Source organism: Sus scrofa, chromosome 14, assembly GCF_000003025.6.
Source record: "Sus scrofa isolate TJ Tabasco breed Duroc chromosome 14, Sscrofa11.1, whole genome shotgun sequence".
Lineage (NCBI taxonomy): Eukaryota > Metazoa > Chordata > Mammalia > Artiodactyla > Suidae > Sus > Sus scrofa.
The window spans coordinates 135781831-135805011 of NC_010456.5; the positions used below are offsets into that span (position 1 = coordinate 135781831).

The 23181-nt window shown below is 48.2% G+C and overlaps 1 protein-coding gene across 1 annotated transcript in view; it reads right to left on the minus strand.

Moving 5' to 3' along the window:
* The window catches only part of C14H10orf90 (chromosome 14 C10orf90 homolog), a 235402-nt gene that overhangs the window by 63213 nt on the left and 149008 nt on the right, over positions 1-23181 (minus strand). Inside the window, 3 exon segments of the mRNA XM_013983872.2 lie at positions 10482-11604; positions 20695-20729; positions 20732-20785. Coding sequence (XP_013839326.2) covers positions 10482-11604; positions 20695-20729; positions 20732-20785 — 1212 coding nt within the window.

Sequence of the window (23181 nt, forward strand, 5' to 3'; positions counted from 1 at the left end):
TGAACCATGGTACTGTAGCCACAGTAATGCCTTCACATGGCTGTGACCTGACATGGGAAACTAGTGTCCCTGTGACAACAATGTGCAAAAGACTTCTGCATTTAACCACAAACTACCTGGACCCCATAGTTGAAGGTGAATTTATGGGCTGGTCCTATCATTATCTTTCATCTCTTATTCTCTAAAGCCAGTTAGTAATGCTAAAAATAAAATTACATGTTTTGGAAGAATCTGAGCTTCTGCTTTAAAATAGTTGGGAAAATAGCAGAAAAAGAAAAAGAAAAAAAAATCATCAAGCTGAAGGAATAAGTAAACGCACCACCTATTTCTCACATTTCCCTAATTTTTTCCAGGGTCATCTCCATCTGGAATACTTTTCCTTATAGAACGTTCCTACCACTTCCTCTTCCCAAGACCACGTCTAGATTAACTCCCTGCAGACAGCACCAGTGATACTGAAGACGATAATTATGAAATGTGCTGAGTTCCCACCAGTGCCCAGGGCTCCCCGGGTGAATGACCTCATGGAGGTCAGCAAATAGCAGCGTCTGAATGGAAACCCACATGGACCTCATGCCCAAATCCACAGTGGTTTTTGTCACTGTTTCTCATTCATGTATAGCGGGCAGGTATGCAGTTGTATAATTTAAAAGATCAGACCCTTAGCCTATTAGGGTGCTACAGGCCTTGAATTCATTTCTCTTAATCTATCCTGGCAGACCTGAGCAAGGAGCCTACTAGAAGGACCGTTTCCCAAACAACATGAAGACACAAGCCTTCCTACAACTGAAGGAGTGAACTCCGAAAGAGGAAAGCTCTTTTCTCCAAAGAGACAGCGGGGTGGCTGACACCAGCATCGTTTAAAGACCAGGCAGACTCCGGGGAATGTTCAAAACATCATATCCAAGGTGACGGGGGGAAAGGTACGGTCTCATCAAGGTACCCAAATAAACAGGCACAAAACAAAAACCCGCTAAACATTTTGCAACAATGCTCAACATCAAATTTGACCACCTGAAGGATAATAAAGTTCTTCCATGACAGTACTTGACTGTTTTTTTAGGGCCGCACCCTCAGCACATGGAGGTTCCCAGGTTAGGGGGTCAAATCTGAGCTGTAGCCACCGGCCTACACCACAGCCACGGCAATGCGGGATCTGAGCCAAGTCTGCAACCTACAGCACGGCTCATGGCAATGCCAGATCCTTAACCCACTAAGCAAGGGCAGGGCTGGAACCCGCAACCTCATAGTTACTAGTCACGTTCACTTCCACTGCACCACAACAATACATGGCTGTTCTTACTGAGTTCTTGGAGAGAGATGGTATTTCGAAACTTTTTCCTCCGTTTTAAAACCAAGTGGGGATGCCATAGTTCTCCCTCTCCTTCTCAAAACCTACCTCTGGACGGAGAGTCTTACCTGGCCCCCCACCCTTTCCTGGCCAGGGAGGCTCTGGATATGACCACGGGGAGAAGTGGTTTCAGAAGGAAAGGCGGCGAGCCTTGAAGTGACCCTGACATCAGCGAGGCTTTGCCGGGTCATCCTCTGCCCAGCACCCAGCTCCTGGGAAAGGGCTGTGCGCCAGGGCTCACGACTGCACGCGGAGAGTTCGGCGCCACTGACCCACAATTGGGTGCCGACTTTCAGTCCGAGGCGGTCTAGAAGAGGGAAAGTGGGCCCCAGGACGCAGCGAATCCATCGCCTTCCAGGCAATAATAGTCCTGCGCAGCAGGTCCTTGAGAGGTGGAGCTAGAGAGGTGCCTGCGGCCAGGTCACGTCTGGTGAGCAAGGAGACGGCCAAACGGAGGGTCCACAGCATCGGTGGGCTGTCAGGAGGCAAGGGCACAGGGCCGGCCAAGGGCTCGCAACCAAGGAGGACTCTGTCATCTCCCCCACAACGCAGATAGTCTGGAGATATCACTCCTGGCAGGGGGGCGGGGGGCGGGCAGCTATTGGCATCTACTGGGTAGAGGCCAGGGAGGCTGTTAAACATCCCACATGCACAGACCGCCCCCGCAACAGAGTCCTCTGGCCCCCTATGTTGATACCTCCAAGGCCTAGCGAGGGAAGGGAACACTGGGCTGGGGGTGGTCACTGAGTCAGCTTATGGCCAAGGTCAAGGTGAGAAGCTGGAATCATGAAGCAAAAACATTCCCTTTCACTAGCAACCAGAGATGCCAACTCAAACCACAGCAGAACAGCGTTTGCCATCCGGAAATTTGGAAAGATTTGCAAAGAAACGGTTAATTCTGGCCAAGCACACATGGCAAAGGCCTTCGCCCAGGTTTCCCCTGGAGTCTAATTTGGCATGTGTGTCAAGAACCTTAAAAAGGTTGAGACATCTCATTGCAAAGATTGTTTTCAAAATCTTTGAAAAAAATCCAGCCTGCAGAAAAGCCTTCTGCACCAAGGATTCCCATTAATTTTACTCTGAAAAGTGAAAACCGAGAAGCTACTTTAAGGACCAACAATAAAGAAATAAACTATGATATATCCGTAAAACACACCATTTCATAGTCAATAAAAGTTATCTTTGTAAAGTACTGCTAATATCAGGAAAAATTTATGATGTAGTGCTAAGTGGCAGAGACCCAGAGGGAAATTACATATGCAGCAAGATCTTAGCTGTTTAGAAGAAAAAAGAGACATGCACAGAAAGCAAATGGAAGAAAATATACCAAACCATAAACCATGATTATTTGAGGGTACTGAGCTTTTTTTTTTTTTTTTTTGTCTTTTTAGGGCTGCACCCATGGCATATGGAGGTTCCCAGTCTAGGGGTTGAATCAGCACTGTAGCCACCGGCCTACACCACAGCCCCAGCAACAGGGGATCCAAGCTGAGTCTGCAACCTACACCACAGCTCACTGCAACACCAGATCCTTAACTCACTCAGCAAGGCCAGGGATCAAACCTGCATTCTCATGGATACTAGTCATGTTCATTTCTCCTGAGCCACAATGGAATGCCAAGGGTACTGAGCTTTTTATTTTGTTTTTTGTTTGTTTGTTTGTTCTTCTTGGTTGCCTATAATGCATTAATTTTATAGTCATGAAAATACATCTGTTTAGAAATTTCAGGACGATACTAAAGGCTTGAGTGAGGACAGCAGCTGTGGACCAAGGGGTCGGCATGAGGGACTTTCCGCCTTACCAAAGATGGGAGAAGAAGGAAGAGTTCAAACATGACTCCAATGTGTGAGCCTTGGGTCCAGGAAGGGCACCCATACCAAGAGCGGGAAAAATCTAAGTCGACAGGTGACAGCAGTGACCTGGGATGTGCTCTCTGTTCCATCAGGAGGCCATGGGAGCACAGTCTGGTGTATGAGCACAGAGTCTGCCCCACCCCCACGAAATTAGCTGGAAAATAAAGGTAAATAATGTTCCTATCCCCCACGGACTTTTAGGGAGGAGCAAGTGGATTGAAACCCATGAAGAATCAATAGTCAAGACATGGAAGCAACCTAAATGTTCATCAACAGAAGACTGGACAAAGACGCCGTGTATATATGCAGTGGAATATTACTCGGCCATGAAAAGAATGAAATAATGCCATTTCCAGCAACATGGATGGACCTAGAGATTCTCACACTAACTGAAGTCAGACAGAGAAAGAAAAAAAACATCACATGATATCACTTATACGTGGAATCTAAAATATGGCACAAGTGAACCATCTATAAAAAGAGAGACTTGCAGACAGAGAGAACAGACTTGTGGTTGCCAAGAGGGAGGGGGAGAGAGTGGAACAGATTGGGAGTTTGGGGTTAGTAAATGCAAACTATTAGATTTAAAAAGGATAAGCGATGAGGGCCTGCTGTACAGCCCAGGGAACTCTATCCAATCTCTCAGGAGGGACCATGATGGAAGATAATATAAGAAAGGCAATATATATATGTTTGTGACTGGATCACTTTGCTGTATAGCAGAAGTTGGCACATTATAAATCAATGGTACTTTCATTTTAAAGTTAAAAAAAAAGGAAGAAAAGAAAAGGCAGAGAGGAATCCAAAAAACATGGTTACGGAGGTCAAGGACGAGGGCTCTGCCCTCTGACTCTGAGCATCTTTCTTACCCGAAAATCACATTTGTCTCAACAGCTATTGTGACAGGAGACCAGAGTCGGAAAAATGAATAAATGAATGAACAAGGGGAGACAAGTTCAAAATATAATCTGGTCTAGTTCTCTCTTTCCACAGACAAGAAACGGAGACCTGCCCGGGCCCCCAGGGCTCACCCCTCTTCTGCAAAGGCCCAGACAGTAAACACCGCAGGCTGTGTGGGCCACACGGTCCGTCTCAACTACTCAGCGCTTCTGCTGCATCGCAAGAGCAGCCACAGGACATGTGACTGCACCAGCCTGGCTGCGTTCCAGTGGAACTGGCAGAACAGGTGGAGGTTTGCTCAGCCCTGCTCTCAGCTGTCACTGCGTCCCCAGGGTCCCATTTCATTGTCCATTTGTCAGCTGAATCGAATCCTCCCTGGCTTCCCTGGCCGTTAACAACAAAACAAATGGACACAAAAGCGCATTCGGCCTCGTTCTCCTCTTAAACTTGCCCAACAAGAGGGCAGAGGCCCAGGCTTGCTCACCTGGTCCTGGAAAACCTCCCACGGCAGGAGGGTGCATGGTGTCGACCTGAGTGCTGGCTGCCCCTGGAACAGGGTGGACACGTCCCCATCAGACTGGAGGCAGCCTGGGACCCGCAGAGTTAGACACACCCCTGGGCACTGCCTGTCACCAGGGACCCCGTCATCCCACCCGATCATTCATCAGTGGCAACCGTGCGGGCTTTACCTTCTGTACAGTCTGAGAATCTGACTATGTCTCAGCACCACGGCCACCCTCTTGCCAGTCACGGCTCCTGCTCGATTGTTCCACATACATTTGCTGAGTGAATGAATAGATGACAAGGGTAGGACCAGTCGGGGAAGTGTGAGAGCCTTCCCGGGGCAAAAGCAACGCTCCAGGCAAACGGCCGAAGGCTTCGGAAGGGAGTTCCCGCTGCGGCACAATAGGATTGGTGGCATCTCTGCAGCGCTGGGACACAGGTTCAATCCCCAGCTGGACACAGTGGGTTAAAGGATCCTGTGTTGTCACAGCCGCAGCCTAGGTTGCAACTGCAGCTCAGGTCTGACCGCTGGCCTGGGAACTCCATATGCCGTGGGTCAGATGAAAAGAAAAGAAAAAGGCCTGGGAAGAACCAGAGCCTGCTTGCAGGGAAGGGGGCTTCGTAGGCAAAGGGAATAGCAGGGCAAGGGCAGAAAGAGAAGCGGGTGCCTTTGGGGAGCACGGAGGCGAAGAGTACACAGGCCAGAGTAATAAAAGGTGCTTAGATGTGTGGAGTGCCTGTCAAAAACAAGCACAAATAAACAAACACAAGATAACAAACATCCAGGGTGGGACAGCGGAATTCTCTGCACACAGGTGCTAAGGCCCGTACCCCACGGCCCCCGGTCCAACCTTGCAAAATTCTTGACTTGTTTTAGAAAGATTCCGCAGGCCACAGAGCGGACAGGGAAGATTAGCTGGCAGAACGGGCAGCTGAGAGGCTCTCGGACCCTCCTGAGAAGGAAGGGTGTAGACCCCTCGCTGCTGGAGGGCCTATAGGAAAATGGCCCTCAACTGTCCAGCACGACCTTGGCAGCTGGCAGACTGGCCCAAGGTCACATCCTCTTCCCAGGGGTATGAAGGCCCAGTGCTCTGGCCTCCAATCAGAATAACTCTGAAGGGCCAGCCCAAAGTCAGAGTCGCCTTGGGCTTTCCTCACGACTCTATCACAGACACAGTCTCTGTTGTCTGCCCAGCCCTGCTTTCCACTCCCATCCACGAGTGTCCTTTCCACGAGCGCTCTGCGATAAATGTCCACTCATCTCCACCCCAGAGCTGGATTTCCAGAGACTCCAACATGAAACACTGGCCAACGGGGTCACGTCTTAGACGACAGAGGATAAGGAGCAGACAAATTATGGCCGGCAGACCAAATCGGGCCCACTGCCTGTTTCTGTACATAAAGTTTTATTGAAACACAGCCAGGCTCACATATTTATGCATCATCTGTGGCTGCTTTCATTCAGCAAGGGCAGCGCCGAGTAGCTGCTAAGGAGACCGCATGGCCTGGGAAGCCTAATATAATTGCCTCCTATCCTTTTACAAAGAAAAAAAATTTTTTTTCCCCAGTTTTACACCATTAAAGAAAAATCAGGGAGTTCCTGTTGCGGCTCAGTGGAAATGAATCCGACTAGAATCCACGAGGATGCAGGTTCGATCCCTAGCCCTGGGTTAAGGGTTAATTCCGTGGGTTAAGGATCCGGTGATGCCGTAAGCTGTGGTGTAGGTTGCAGATGCGGCTCAGATCCTGTGTTGCAGTGGTTGGGGCGCAGGCCGGCAGCTGCAGCTCCAATTCAACCCCTAGCCTGGGAATTTCCATATGCCATGGGTGCAGCCACAGAAAGGGAGGGAGGAAGGAAGGAAGGAAGGAAGGGAGGGAGGGAGGGAGGGAGATCACATTTTTAAGTAAGGGCTCCTGGCATGTCTTCCGGCCTCACTGGGAAGAAGTCTTCATGGGACTGGGGAGCTGGGCAGGTGTCGGTGGTCCACTTGGCATGTACACATGTAATGCCACGTAACCGTCCCCTGGAAGGTCTAAGGGGTCTCCGCCTGAAACAAACCTCAGGACTAATATATTAGATGATGGAGTCACAACCCCAGTAGACGCACTAATCACTTGGTGACCCGGCAAGGGTTTGCCCCTCCCCTGCCATTCCCACCTCTGGCCACTAGTGATAGCAAACCCCACTGGGGACTTCTCAGCCCAACACCAGTGAAGCCTGTGCAGACCCGGCAATTCCAAGACAGAGGGTCCGCACAGAGCATCAGCCTCTGCGGAAGGGGGATGGGGGCAAACCGTGCCACGCAGCTGTGTCTTCCCTGGAAGCATCTAACCCAACCACGCGGTTCTGCGCCGTCTACCTGGGGATCTTGGGGACAGGGGAAAGCCTCAGATCCGGGCCTTGAATGTGAAAGGAAACTGGCAATACTGGTTTAGATATGCAACACCCAGTGAGAAGACAAACACGCAGATCGATCCTGTGTACCCTATAGAACATAGAAGAATGGATTTCAGGCTGGGAAGCATTTCTGAGCCAGTACGTTTTCACAGCATCAAATGACATGGCTGGTTACATTTAATTAGAAATTAACTGTGTGGCTTTCTCTCCTAATAGATCCTACCAGGGTAACTGGGCACCAAATGCTGGTATTACCTGCCCAGGAGTGGTCTTCAAACATCACCTTGGAAAGTGATAGTGGAGATGGGGGCCCACCCTTGAGAATCCCCACCATCCTAATGTGGGGACCAGCATGGCCCAGCGGGAGCAAGCACACAGGACTGCTCTCAGCTCTGGCGCCTCATGGCCAGGTGGGCTTGGGCAAATTAATCTTCAAGCCTCATCTGTCCTGCCTGCAAAATAGGAACGGCGATATTCTCTTTACAGGAGGCTCTGGGTGACTCGAAGCAATGAATACAATGGTTGCAGCCCAGAGCCAGGCATCTAAGATTTCCATAGTATGTGTTGTGGGTACTGATAGGATGATGGTGATGGAATTAGTTCTTCCTCACAACAGATGCTGGGATCTGTACAAAGCCCATCTAGCAGGTGCTAGCAGGATGCCTCTAATAGTGGAGGTGTGAGTAATAAACATACCAGGACTGAGGAAATGAACAAGAGGGAACCAATTTCTAAATCCTCAGCCTCTGAAAAGAGAACAGGTACCGCCAGGTCTGTTAGAATGCTACAGCCCAGCAGACATGGCCAATCGGCACCACAAAATGCATTTGATGGTGTCCCATTTTCCCTAATCTTAGTAATCTTTCTGGGTGCGTGGCCTGGATGCTCATTCAAGAATGCAATTTATAGGACTCTCTGTCTGATGACCTAATGACTGAGCTAAAATTGCTTTGCCTCCATTTGCAGAATCATCCAGATTGCACCTACCTTGCAGCTGAGCATCACTAAGTCAGCCAGCAAGGATACTGCTCATTCGGTATTTTGGAAGCCTCCAGATAAAAAGCATCAGATTCAGCAATGACGGAGTAGGAAGACCACTAATAGCAAGTGTAGCCACGGGAGGCTGTCAAGAATGCCTCAGCCAAGATCCCAGCTTCAGAGGGAAAAATACAAACAGTTCCTTGGAGATTTAATAAGCATTGCCTCTGTCAGAAAGCACATGCAATGAGGGCTACAAAGCTTTGTCAAGACTGAAGGTCAGAGAGCTCACCCTTGAAGCCTTGTGTGGATTATGCCAGGAACCAACTGAGGTCATTAGAATCCAGGGTTTTGCTTATAAATTTCAGCCAAGAATTCCATAGTGTGGACAAGAAGTGCTTTCTTGTCACCTGGGAAGAAATACATTCTATTGTAAATGAGTTTCTGAGTGAGAGCACACACCAGTACAGGGATAGATGTGTGTGTGTGTGTGTGTGTGTGTGTGTGTGCGTGCATTTGCAAACACTGAGGCATGTGTCCCAAACAGCAAACCCAAGATTCTACAGATCTGAACATTTTGTTTGTTTGTTTTTGTTTTTTAGGGCCACACCCATGGCATATGGAGGTTCCCGGGCTAGGGGTCTAATCAGAGTACAGCTCTGAACTTTAAGACTAAGGGACCAGAGTCTCATGCAACCTCTTTCCCTGACAGATTTCATGTCAGAAAGACAGAGCAGCAAGTTCCGCAAGCTTAAGAAGACCTGGGAGAACCCCGAGTCCCTCCCCTCTGCAGTTTCCTGATGAGGAAACAGGATCAGTTAGTGTGGCTGCTCCAGGGTCAATGTGCTGCAGAATAATAGATCAGCAATGCTAAAAACGTGATCCGGTTTCCACGAAATCTCTCCTTCCTCCAGTGGTAGAATGAGGCCACGGGACGTAGAGCCACTCAAATGCTGCAGATCTGACTCTCTGGGATGAGAGCTATTCTGAGGCCCAAGGGACGTAGAAATGAGCGCACACTCTTTGCCTAAGAAAATCGGTTACACGAGCAGTCGTTTCACAAAGTCCCAATCAAAGATCTGCTCCGTGCCAAAGCCCAAAACAAGGTGGGGCAGTTTTCTCTGCTCATGCTCCTCCGAGACAAGTGTTTGTGACCTGGCTCTAGTGATTTTTAAGCATCTTTTGAAGAAAGTGCCAAGAATCCGAACGATCATTTCAATACCAGGAGGACAAAGACTAAGGTGTGCTTCAGTGGGAAGCAGGCAACAGTGTAGGCGGTATATTTCCAGACTCTCCATCAGCAAGGAAGAAGAAATGGCTGGCTTGAGCGATTTCTTTAAAAACCAAAGTGAGGCCCATCTTTGCAACCCTGGCAGCTGCTTATATTTCCTCTCCTGCCATAAGGCTGCACCACTCGGCGGCATTTGACGGTCCCTAATCAATCTGCAAGCCATGTCAAATTCCTTCAAAAATCTCCGAGCATCCAATATATATACACTTGTTAAAATTAATTACATCATTTAACGTTTCTATGCACATTATAGCTTTAAAATGGTTTACAGTCATTTTTATTAATTAATAAAGCTTTTAATGGACAAAAATTGCACTGTAAAATTACTATGCATATGCTGCTTTTTCAATTTTACTACTATTGTGTTTAAATATTTCCCCCAAGTGGAAAGTCACTAATTCATAAACCAGTCTCCTGCAGAAAGTAGAGCTGAAAGTCGGAAGTTTACACAGAGAAGGAGAGACATCTGGCCTCTGGCCAAGGCTTATTCCCTCACAACCCCAATCTCCCAAGAAAGGTGAAGGGTGCCCAGGACAGCTGACCTTGGGGATTCTGCTTGACCTGGCAATGGTGAAAGGCGACAAATCCCAGTGACCTGCCCCGAAACACAATTACAGAAACAGAAAACTGCTGCTCTTGCTGTGTGGCGTGGCGGGGGGAGTCTCCAGTTTGCCTCGTTTTGAACATGTCCCACAATTACTACACACTTTCACACAGACGCACATTACAGGGCACTGGGGTCTGGTTTCTAAGGCCAACCCATCAATATCAACTACCCGATGGACAGGTAAAAGGGCAGACATCTGGATGTTTCCAGATGCGCAGATGATCGGACCAAAGGGACAAAACATCTGGGAGTGGACGGCCCTTGGTTCTTCTCACCCTGTTTTGGAACCATGAGAGCCCAAACGAACTTCACCTTGGGGTCTAGTTTCCCACTCATTACATGTGGTCTGGAGCTGTTGTTGGAAATAACTGTTTGAGGAAAGGCCTTCCCGAATCTACAAAAGACCATCACAAAATCTCTCCTAACCAGACACCAGCACGGAGCTGTGGATGGACAGCTCTGAGTGGAGCAGATAATGCAGCTACTGAGAACCGCGTCTTGGAATAAATTACAGATTCACTCATGCACCTCACTGGCGCATTTATCTGAAGCAGAGGGGGCTGCGCTTGGCGCGAGGGAGGATGGGAGCATCACTCACCTGCCGCATAGCTCCAGCCGGGGATGTGGATGGACAGTTGGTTGGCAGGACCATGACTGTCGGTGTGACAATGAGCTGTTGGGTCCTCCTTCTCTTTTCTTCCGGGGATCTGGTTAGTTCCCGAAGCTGCAAATGCTGTATTTTCCAATGGAGAAGAGCCTCTCCAAGGACATGCGCCGGTGCCCACAGGCACCCTCCCCAGTGATGGGTTTTCCTCCAAGAAACTTTCTTGCAAACCCAGGTTCCAGCAAGGGCCCAGGAGGAGCTGCTTTCCCTCCGTGGGCTTCGGCGTTAGAGCTGCGCTTATTGGCTCTCTGTTCACTGTGCCACCTGCTCCATCTGGTGTCCGTCTGTGTGAACTGCAATTCAGGTTGAGAGACAGGACAGATCTGTGTGTTTTAGGGCCAGCAAGTCGAGGGGGCTCGATGGGGACAGAGAGGGACCTGTCCAGGTAGTAGATGGAATTTGGACACGGCTGGGACACTCTGAGATGAACGCAAGAGCTGAACACCAGAGGACTCTTTTCCACCCGCGACCGTGGGGTGCCTGGAGAAAAACTGTCCCCCCCGTTGCCCTCGTTGGTCATCCAGCAGTCCTGTCCCTCACACAGCCCTGCGTGGGCCTCGGGGACCTTCAGCCCCATCACAGAGCAGTTTCTGGAGAATTCTGTGCAGCCAAAAGGTGCCTGATGTGGACATGGATGGGTACCACTGGCCAGCATGGAGGGGTCTCTGAACAGAGCATCCTGCGCCCTGCACCTGATCCAGAGGGGGTCCCCCACAGCCTCCCACACCAGGGTGCTGGCGGGGGGGCCCACGCGCCTGGCTGTTATGGTGATGGATGCAAACCCTTTCTGGGAGCCACCGCAGGGCTTCTCCTCTTGGGGTGGCTGCTGTGTTACAGGTCCTTGCTGCCCTGCAGAGGTCTGCATTCCTAATCCTCCAGGAAGGATTTCAAATGCCCTGTTAATGGTGACACCGCTGCGATTAGCAAAAGAGGGCTTCGTGGAATAGGCGCACGGCACAGGCAACGCGGCTCCATTTTCTTTTGATTTATTTTCATCAATCAGATGTGAAATGACAACGGATGAAATCATTTTTGTGTTCTGAGATGCCAGAGCCCCCTGCAAATGGAAAAAGGCCACAATTATTCAAGCGGCCCATTGTAAGGCGGGCAGGGAGCTCTTTCAAGAGCCAAGAGGGGGCTCAAGTGTTTCTCCTTCAAGGCCTTTCATCCCACACCTGATGCCCACCACCTCTGAGCAGCAGAGGGGCGGGAAACCCAGATCTGTTTGTGAAATGATTACCTCTGACTGGGGAATTGGTTTTCTCTGCCAGGTGTCTGCGCTTAGCTTATTTAATGGTGTTTGTGTAGCTGGGGATGGTCAGATTTCGAGGGTCAGCTGCCCCAGATCCAGCAGCACCTGAATACAGACAGGTTCACAGCCTCGTGGAGAAGGAAAAGACCGGATGCTGGAGGAGGGCTGGGATTTGGGGGCTGGGGGTTACCTGGGGGAGGAGTCAGGGCTCCTCCATGGAAACAAGGACTGTGAGTACAAGGAGCCCCCCACACCCACCTTGGTCCCACATCCCAGCCCAGTCCTCCACGTTTGCTGCTGCAGACTGGGATTCAGTCACTTGCCCTTGCCTGGCATCACAGGGTTTTAACCAGGAATCGTTAACACAACCTTGTAAATCAACTACACTTCAATTAAAAAAAAAAAAAAGAAAAAAACTCTAAGATCTAATTAACTTATTCTTTCTGCTTAGTAGTTGAAACTTAATCCATTTCATGTCAGCCTTATACATCTATTACACATAACAAAAGGAAGTATTGCTTGGCAAAAGGGAAAAAGTCCAGAAATTGAAACAATGGAAACCAAACAATGGAGCGTGACAATCGCCCAGACTAACGCGGTGACCATCACGTCACAGGATGGGATGCAGGTGAGGGGTCTGGACCAGGATGCAGTTTTGCTGCAGTTCTGCGCTCAGCTGCCTAAGCGTGAGGTTTTGATCTCAGTGTCTCACGCTTCCTAATGAGCAGATCGTATGTCCTAACAGTAAATCACTAGCGTGTCCAAAACAATGTGCTGTGATGCTCAATAAAGCATCTACCCAGGTCGCGACCTGCAAGAGGACTCCCTTCTGTCCTCGTTTTGTTTATGCTGTGCATCCACCAAGCCCTGCAGAGAGCAACCTGGAGGACTGAGGGTGCCCTGAGCTAGTAAGTGCTCCCGGGGTCCTGAGCCCCCACTTTGACGTCCATTATTCCACATGCTTCAAACAAAATGAACCCTTTTGGGAGTTTCCCTTGTGGCTCAGGGGTAATGAACCCGTCTAGCACCCATGAGGATGCAGGTTCAATCCCTGACCTCACTCGGTAGGTTAAAGGATCTGGCATTGCCATGAGCTGCAGTGCAGGTCGCAGATGCAGCTTGAATCTGGCATTGCTGTGGCTGTGGCATAGGCTGGAAGCTGCAGCTCCGATTCAACCCCTAGCCTGAGAACTTCTAGGTGCCGCAGGTGCAGCCCCTAAAAAACAAAACCAAACCAAAAGAAAACAACAAACCTGAATTCTTTCATGAACTGCATGCACAGATTCCAAATGACCCTGTAACTGCTCAGCTCAACACACACTGCCTGCGGAATCTTCCCTTCCGGAGAGAGCCTGAAGGCAAAATTGGAGCCCAGCACTAATGCAGCAGTTCTCAAATGCCAAGGGGCCTGGAATCAGCCGGGAGGTTACAGGAGCAAGTTCCCCAGGCTCCAGAGTCTCGGATTCTGTGTGAAACAGAGCAAGACCCTGTGGGCTCTTGGGCACAAAAGCCTTTCTGCGTCCCCCATTGCTAGTTTGTAGGAAACAGGCCTCATTCAGCCTCCAAGACCTTCCCTAAATTCCAAAGGGCAGGTTCAAACAGCTGCTAATCAGGGAAGGGAGGGGATGCGGAGACCAGGGAGGAGCCACCAAGAGACAACAGTGCCGCCTTGGGGCACGTCCTGGTTCCCCCTCAGGGGATACACAGAGCGGGAGCTCTTCTGAACGAAAACCTCCAACGAATGGAAGATGTTAACTCTTTGATGAAGCCTCCTTCATTCCAGAGAAGTCAAGGTCTGAGAGCCCCCAGGACCACCAGAGCCCGTCCCAGCTTTTGACGCTTTTGAAGTTTTCCAAAAAAGGACGAATGCAAGCCTGCGTCTACCCTCATCCTTACCTGCGGCTCTGTTTTCCACTCCCAAACGAGAAGACCCCTTTCTATTTTCTCTCCAAGGAGGGAGGGCACGGTCTTTAGGGCATCAGCCTGCTGTGGCTTCCTTTGCTCGGCAGAGCAATAAAAGCTACTCCTTTCTCCCTGGCCCGAAACTGTTCTTATTTGGTGAAGAGAGGCTGAAGTTTGGCAACATGTAGGTGGGTGGGTGGGCCCAGGCACCTGCACTGTAACGTCCCTGTGCTGTAGGTGACCCAGGAGAAACACTTGGAGAAGCACTGACAGTCATGGGGCTGCTGGTCCTTTCAAGGAGGTGGGGGGGGGGGTGATGAGAGCAAACTGTTCTCTTTTCTAAGAAGGGCTCAGGAGCACAAGGGCTCCTTCCTTTTCATTAGAGCAGAATTAATATTCATTTACACAACTAGTGGAATGCTTCCCTCCACTGGACTTTGGACAGGAGGTCCCCTTGCCTGTGACTTGAGCACCCAAGGCTCATTGCGTCCTTACTGTTAGACACGGGAAAACGAACATCTTTGCTAGTTTTTCCCTTGTTTTCCTGTTTTCAGGGCACCCTCCATCACCTTACCCGTTGTTCTAGTTAAAGATACGTGGTAAGTTGCAAATTCCAAAGATGACAAGAGACAGGAGAAGAAGAAGATACGGTCAGAGCATCCTCTTAAAATCTATTCTTTGAGAAACCAAAATATCACGGCTACCTTTTTCCAGATGGCCAACCCGAGCCAGGCTCTGCTTGAAACCTCTTCTTTCAAGGTTGGGCCTCCTCTCCAGCGGTTCTCAGCCCAGACTGCACGCGCGAAGTAACCTGGGAGCTTGTGAAACCCCAAGGCGCAGGCTTCATCTCCCACAATTACATCCGAAGCCTTGGGGGTGGGGCCGTCCGTGCTTTTTAAAGCTTCCAGTTGCTTGCAGGGCAGGCTGTGCTGAGCACCACCTGCCGGCGGGAGGCCCCGCCCTCTGCTCGGCTGCCCCGCCCCTCCCCTCCCCCACCTCCTGCAGGCGAATACGAGAAAACTGAAGTTGACCTGGCAGTTTGACTTTTACCCAATCCTCCCACTTTAGTTTAGTTTGAAGTGAAAAACAAATTCCCAGGTTGGAAACGGGGCAGCATTGGTCTTGGAGTGCAACGTTTTGCAAAGTACCTCTCAAGATAACAACACATTAGGTAACTCCAGCGCGTGACTCATCCCGTGATATAGCAGAAATCAGTGACTATCTGATATAATCAAACCTATGGGGGAGTGGGGGGGTATTTATATCGAAATGATGACACTTGTTTCTGGAATTTCTACTGAATGCGTTTGAATGTAAGTTACATAATGTTGGAAATTACAATAACTCTGGCTCGGGTCGTCAGTGTCAGAAAGTGAGACACGTGGACAAGGAGAAATCTCTTTACTTCTGCAGAAGAGTGCGGGCCCTCCAAAAAGTGTGCGAGCTGAACAAAGCACCCTCCCCTATTGATCCCTAACGCAGGTGATGTACCTGTCCCCTTCCCATGGGTCAGGTCAGGGCACACACTCTTCCCCATTGGCTAATTTGAAACACATTGTTACTGGGAGAAGAGAGAAAGGGGAGGGGTGGGGGGCACAGGAAAGCATTTCAGCAAAGTGGAGTCACCAAGATTTCCTTTGATAGAAAAGACATTATGTTACTTCCCACAATAAGTGGAAAGAACCCTTCACTCACCCAATAAATCAAAATTTTGTTACTGTGGCTATAGAATGAAAGTAACTATTTTACTGTTTTATTTTATTATTTCTTTTTAGGGATGCACCCACAGCATGTGGAAGTTCCCAGGTTAGGGAATGAATCAGAGCTACGTCTGCCAGCCTACGCCACAGCCACAGCAACTCGGGATCCGGGCTGCATCTGTGACCTACACTGCAGCTCATGGCAATGCCAGATCCTTAACCTACTGAGCAGGGCCAGGGATTGAACCCGAGTCCTCATGGATACTAGTCGGGTTCGTTACCACTGAGCCACAATGGGAACTCCTTGAAAGTATTTTATTTTATTTTATTTTACTTATTTTATTTTATTTTATTTTTTTGTCTTTTTAGGGCCACACCCACGGTAAATGGAGGTTCCCAGGCTAGGGGTTGAATCGGAGCTGTAGTCGCTGGCCTACGCCATAGCCACAGCCACAGCCACAGCAACGCAAGATCTCAGCCACGTCTGCAACCTACACCATAGCTCAGGGCAACGCCAGATCCTTAATCTACTGAGTGAGGCCAGGGATCAGGGATTGAACCAGCATCCTCATGGATTCTAGTCAGATTCATTTCTGCTGAGCCAGGACAGGAACTCCGAAAGTAACTATTTGAGATGCAAATTCTGCTATTCATCACAGAAAATCATGGTTAAACCATTTCTTTATTCACTCACCAGATAAATACCTCTTGAGCACTTAACTATGTGCCAGCCTCTGTGCTGGGGCTGAGGAATCTTTCTGGCCTCACGGAATTAACAGACTGAAGATACAATTAAGCAGGTAATCAAATTGCCAGGCCAGGGATTATTAGGTTAAATGCTACCGAATTTTTTCAGGGGTTTAGACTCAGCTTTAACAAAAGCCCCAACCAATTAACTGAGAGGAATGACCAACCTACTTCTTTTAAAACAGGACAAATTTTCCTTAAAAAGGAATCCCATCTTTTATGCCAAATACCTTCCCCAATTAAGCTATTTCAGGGTGTCACTCCATCTGTCCTTTATTTTGGGCTAACTGAACATGGCTTTGGAAAAAAAGATGTCTTTTATCTAAAATAAAATTAACTGCTGTAAGATCTGAATTGAAAGGAAGAAAATCCTGTTGTATTTTAAGTAGCACATTCAAGGTCAGAGAGAGGTCAAGTGGATAGCTGGGTTTTGTGTCTTGCTTGGGTAATAAATCACCCATCTGTTGACCTCACCACCCGACATGACACTGGTACCTTTTCTTTTTCATAAATGCTTCAGATATTGATTTCTTTTAAACGTTTCAAACCCAATTTTGTAGCGCTTGATAACCGCTTTCATAGTTTTATGCATTTTATTGACTGTTTTTCACTTTATATGTATGCCTTAAGGCGTATTACTAAAAGGGGCACCATTTCATAAATGGAAGGAAGAGAGATAAACAGCGGATGGTCAGGGAAATCAGATCCTGAACCGCTGGAATCGGGATGCTTCCATTCCCTCCGGTAGCAAATTTATTTCTCCCAAGGATAAGCATCTAATCCAATCCATAGCTTTGAGATCTGTATTTTTCTCCTTGAGGCAATTCTTCCCTTTTCCACAGCTGCTCTGTAACCTACAACCGCATTTGCCAGTGGGGGCTCTAGTGCCGTCTCCCCAGAGAAACACTCTGCAGTTACCTTTGCGCCAGCCGCAAGCATCCTTACTCCCACGCGGTGGATCTGGAATCAGTATCACTAGGTAATCTGCCAACCTGGTGGTATTTCCTCCCAACTCTGAGAGTGTTTTCAAACATCTGGGCTGGCTCCAGCATGTAACAGTAAGGGAAGACGGTTTGAAGACGAAATGGAAAAATCGGAGATTTTCTCCCTCTCCTTCTTGAAACTTTGGTCTTGGCAAACGTATGCTAGATGTGTGTAGGATTCCAAGCAGTGAAACGGATGAGGGCGGAAAGCGGACAAGAAAGGGGACTCTTAGGAATTCCTTTGTGGCTCAGTGGGTTACAAACCCGACTAGGCTCCATGAGGATGCAGATTCCAATCCCTGGCCTCGCTCAGTGGGTTTTGAATCCACGTTGCTGTGGCTGTGGTGTAGGCTGGCAGCTGTAGCTCTGATTGGACCCCTGGCCTGGGAATTTCCATATGCCGCATGAGCGACTCTAAAAAAAAAAAAAAAAAAAGGCAAAAAAAAATTAAAAATAAAATAAAAAAGGGGACTCTGGGAAAGTAAACCATGGGATGTATGACTGCATCATTTTCTGCAGAAATTAAAAATGAAGATTACAGGAGTTCCCATCATGGCTCAGTGGTTAATGGACCCAACTAGCAACCATGAGGTTGCCGGTTTGATCCCTGGCCCCGCTCAGTGGGTTGGGGATCTGGCGTTGCTGTGAGCTGTGGTGTAGGCTGCAGATGTGGCTCGGATCCTGTGTGGCTGTGTGGCTGTGGTGTAGGCCAGCAGCTACAGCTCCAATTCGACCCCTAGCCTGGGAACCTCCATATGTCGTGGTGCAGCCCTAAAAAGACAACAAATAAATAAATAAATAAAGTTGAGAAATAAGGAAAGTGACCTTAAATATCTCAACAGTGTGGTTATTCTGCTGATAAGTGATCCAGGATGAACAAATCCATTCAGTTATTAATACAAAAAATAAAAAAATTTAAAAAATAAAAATGAAGATTGCAAAGAGTTTAAATGCTACCAGAAATTGCCCAGTATAGAATGCCACATAATAAAAGAGAGGGATAAATGTTGATATTCAATAGAGTCTTATGCTTAAAAAAAAATGCATGGGAAAAATGAGGGAAAAAATACACGTGTAAGTATTTTCTTATTTATGTATTTCTGTGTTTTCCTAAGTGTCTCCATGAAGTTGCCATTATTTTGGTTATCAGGAAAATTTAAACACTGTTTCTTTTTGGAAAAAAAATTCTGCTCGATGTTTCATTCCTGTGAAGTAATCACTTGGCTGAAGAAGTGTCTGCATATCCTTTCTGGGCTTCGATGCATTTGAGAAGAACAGTGATCAATCCTGCGCAGGCTCCGGGGGCGAGGTGGGGATTTATGGCAGTTACAGAGGAAGGGCATCCATTTAGAGTGTTTCATCATCTTACAGCATGCATCCTTACGACAAACACAGGGATCGGCTTCAAAGGCTCAAAGTTGGGAGGGAAATTTGAAAGTCACACGACTGTGAGGATCAAAGCAGAGGATCCAGATCCTTCTAAAGCAGATGTTTATAAGGTGTGATTTCTGGGCGTTCGGTATTTAACTCCGTCACAGATAATGACCGTGTGAGTGTGTGTTACAGAGACCCAGCCACATGGCCCCCAAATCTATATCATTAATGACCAAACTCATTAATTTTAACATCAACAGGAAAATGATGAAATGTGCCAGCTCAATGTGAGAAACAGGTGCAGAAGCTCTTCAGTCAGCCTCTTTCTTTTAAAAAGTAGTAAGCAGTGGACCTTGGCGTCATCCTTTCTTCTTAAAGGGACCTCTCTTCTTTCATGGTTCTCAATGGTCCACGGTTGATGCAACTCATTTCCTTCCCTGCAACCCAGGGTTCCTGCTCCTGCTCCCAAGAAACACACTAATTACAGCCCTGCATCTCCACATCTTCAGATGGGAACTCTGTTCCATATAGAACGGCTTTAAATATTGACGACTGCATCTCTGGACCCAGGATAGTGTCTTTTCTCCATCGTGTGAGATTTTAGGCCTGGGGTCTCTAAGGAAATGTTGAGCTTTATTAAACACAGAGCTGGAGTTCCCGTCGTGGCGCAGTGGTTAACGAATCCGACTAGGAACCATGAGGTTGCGGGTTCGGTCCCTGCCCTTGCTCAGTGGGTTAACGATCCGGCGTTGCCGTGAGCTGTGGTGTAGGTTGCAGACGCGGCTCGGATCCCGCGTTGCAGTGGCTCTGGCGTAGGCCAGTGGCTACAGCTCCGATTCGACCCCTAGCCTGGGAACCTCCATATGCTGTGGGAGCGGCCCAAAGAAATAGCAAAAAGACAAAAAAAAAAAAAAACCAAAAAACAAAAAAAAAAAAAAAACCACAGAGCTGAATCGAAGGATAATACCTAAGACAAGCATTTGTTGGGGGGGGATTATTTTTTGCAAATATCCTTGCTACTTTAATGTTATGAGGGATCAATTGCTAGAGCTCCATTCTTTTTTAGAATTACAAAAGGGGTTGGTGGCAGAATTTCCATTCGCGAAAGACAGCAGATGCCTTGTGAACCATAACAATTTGGACAACTCTTTCAGGCAGGAAAGTCCATATTTTTAAGTTCTGTTCACTGGAATGAGCCATTCTCTATGCCAACCCTTTAGAGCAAGATCAGACCAGAAGCTCTGGCACCAGACATCTTATGAGCTGCAGGATTTGGGGCAATTCAACTACTGGAGCTCCTGGAGCTTTAGTTTTCTCATCTGCAAAATAGGTGTAATAACAATACAGTCACCCCTCAGTATCTTGGGGTGGTTGGTTCCAGGACTCCCCTCTGACGCCAAAATCCACAGATGCTCAGGTTCCCTATATAAAACGGTGGTGTGTTGGCATAGAACCTACACACATCCTCCCATATACTTTAAATCATCTCTAGATTACTTATAATACCTAATGCAATGCAAATGTCATGTAAATAGTCACTTATGGCAAAGTCATATTTGCTTTTTGGAACTTTATGGAATTCTTTTTTCCAAACCCTTGCAATCTGCAGTTGGGTGAACCCACTGATGCAGAACCCGCGGATAAAGAGAGCCAACGGTCCCTCCCTCCCAGGACGTGGGAAGGACAAAGGGAATGAGACAGAGCCTGGCATGTGATGCGTTGTCAATATCACCCCTGTGTATAGTGTTCTTTATTATCGAGAATCAGAAACATTTCATTTTGTAAATATGACCTCTAATTCTCTTCCCTGTGTGAGGCTGCTGACACTTTTTGCCGTTGTAACAACCTGCACTGGCTTGTTAGATTTCTCATTACCTCTTCTCCACCTTCAAAATGCTCCATGCCATTATCCTCTCTCTCCAGCAGATTAATTTTGGTTTAAAATTGAGATTCAACCACCACACTCTCCTTTGTTCCTGCCCATTTACACAACTGTTGGTGAAGATTATAAAACACTAATTGAATAGACACTGCATACCTTAGTCTAACAAGTCTTAGCCATTGATGGTTAGATTTTCTGCGGCATTGATTCCAATTTTTGAGCAAACACATCACGAGTAAGCCAGTGATCACGTTTTACAACTGGCCACATTTTGCCCACTATTCCAGAAGGAAGAAACGTGCGTTACCTTGGTGACGTCAGATTTCTTCTCTGTAACGTCGACTGGAGATTTCTAAGGGCAATCTGATCGCAGGTACTGGACTGATGGTCCCGTAATCCTGGGCAAAAGAAGATAATATGGCTCCTTTTTAGTATACAGAAGGATAAAATGGACGATGTAACTTTACCATAAAATGGAATGTCACCTACACACGTATTAGATGAACCAGTAGTGAGTCCAGTGTATTCGGACCCAGGATAAAACCGTGTATGTTTCCCTCATTTATTCCACCACCTCCGTTGAGGCTCTCTGAGTTCATTATTACTTAGTTTATTCGGCCGCAAGCTCCTTCTTCCGTACAGCTATGTTCCTAGACTCAGTAATAATTGAACAAGGTTAGCCCTCACACGTTCACCGTGTCCTGATCTACAACCAGCAGCAGAGAGAATCCTATCTATGAATTTCTCAACAGCCTGGAGTTGAGAATGGCTGAACTGCCAAGACCGACTTTCATCCACCCTCTTAACGCCATCATTCTAGAAGCAGCTGTGAGCCACCGAGCCCCGATACTGAAGCTGCTTTGGAATATGTGAGGATGATTTTGTGAGGATATTGTGAGGATAAATGAGACACCGTGGACTGCCCTCCACGTAGACAGCGGCCACAGCGATAGCCAAGGGTAGCTTCAGGTCCAAGTGCACACAGCAGTGGGTGGACCAAGAATTGTAAACCTGGTCCTGGCTCCATCATCAACGAGCTTGAGGATGACGAAAGCTATAGAATGGCTCTGTGGCATCTCCTCACCCACCCAACCTGCCCTGCACACCTCTCAGAGCACTGGGTAGAAGGACAAAGCTTCTGGATGTGCACCAGCAGTCTCAGGACAGCTGCCTGGGTGTCTTGTTGCAAATGCAAGAATGCGAGTCAAACACAGGAAGGAAGGGCAATGAGTCTAAATGGACTCACAGCCCAGGGTAACAATGTTGCCTCCACAAATGCAGATATTCCAGTGAAAATGATCTTACAAAAGGTTACAAAGAATGCTTTCCCACCTGCTGGCGCTGCTGTGGAGAAAGAGATTTAGGAAAGCAGTTCTCTAAAATAGCATCCTGTCTTTATCAACTCCTGCGCCGGTTTATTTAAAAACTTAGATAGACGTAACACATTTTCTGGGGAAAGTGATATGCTCTGGTATTTTCCAGTTTGGAAGATTTACAAAGGGGCCAGGACATGCCAATTTACGTTTTTTTTTTTTTTTTTTTTTTTTTTTTGCCGCACCTGTGGCATACAGAAGTTCCCAGGTCAGGGATGAAATCAGAGCCACAGCGGCAACGCTGGCTTATCCCCACTGGGCTGGGGATCGAACCTGCGCCTCTGCAGCAACCAGAGCTGCTGCAGAGGCACCTTGGGATCCTTAAGCCACTGCACTGCAGTGGGAACTCCAGGACATGGCAATTTCAAGGGCCAGCACTGACCCGTCCAAAGCCTGTTCATGTCTTGCCTCGTCCCTGGGTGATGACAGAGCCCCGGGAGCTGTCCCAGACGTGTGGCGGCGCCTCCCTCTATGCCTGTTACTGAGTGACAGAGACGGTTATCCAGATGACGGGCACAGATTACTTTCTGTGAAGAGCAAATACAAGTCCTGAAAGAGCTCATGGATTTCTTCGCAGAATTGACGCATCATGATGAACTGGCAAGAAGGCTGATGAAGACAGAAATCGCCTGGCTCTGCTCACGTGGCACCGTGTGCCGCACTCTGCAGGCAGCACAGCCCCAGCTCAGCCAGGAGCCCACGCTCCCCCTCTCTGAGTTTCCTTATCCATAAAATGCAGATAATCACCCCTCCTGCCCAGCCTTGCCATCCAGGCACTAAGGATAATGTGTGAAAAGTAGCTGGGCTGGGGCGGGATATTGGGCTAATACTTGATAAACGACGCTGGTTATGATTATAATGAGCAGGACCAGCATTCCCGGTGGCTCAGCAGGTTAAGGATCTAGCATTGTCACTGCTGTGGCTTGGGTGGCTGTTGTGGTACAGGTTCAATTCCTGGCCCAGGAACTTCCACATGCCATGGGTGCAGCCAGGAAAAAAAAAAAAAAAAGAGCAGGACCAAGGCAGTCGCTGTCCCCTCCCCCACTCAGACCCAGCTGGCCCCTAACACCCAGGCATCAGAGGTCACTGGAATCAGACCACGGAGGCCCAGGGTCTCTAGCTACGCGAGCGACTTTGGGCACCTGACTCAGCATCCTTGGCTCCTTGCTGTGAAATGGAGCTAACGGTGTTTCTTTCAAAGAGTTCCCGAAAAGGACTAAGTGACCTGAATGGCCCTTAGCACGATGCCCAGAATCTAACATGCAGTCAACGGCAGCTAGAAAGTGCAGTCACATCTCTAGCAGCGGGGGGCGGGGGGGGGGATGACGGTCACAATCAGACAAGCAGGGGCTGTGTGTGAGCATCTTGTTGCTACTGTAACAAATGACCATGAACTTAATGGCTTAACCAACACAAATGTA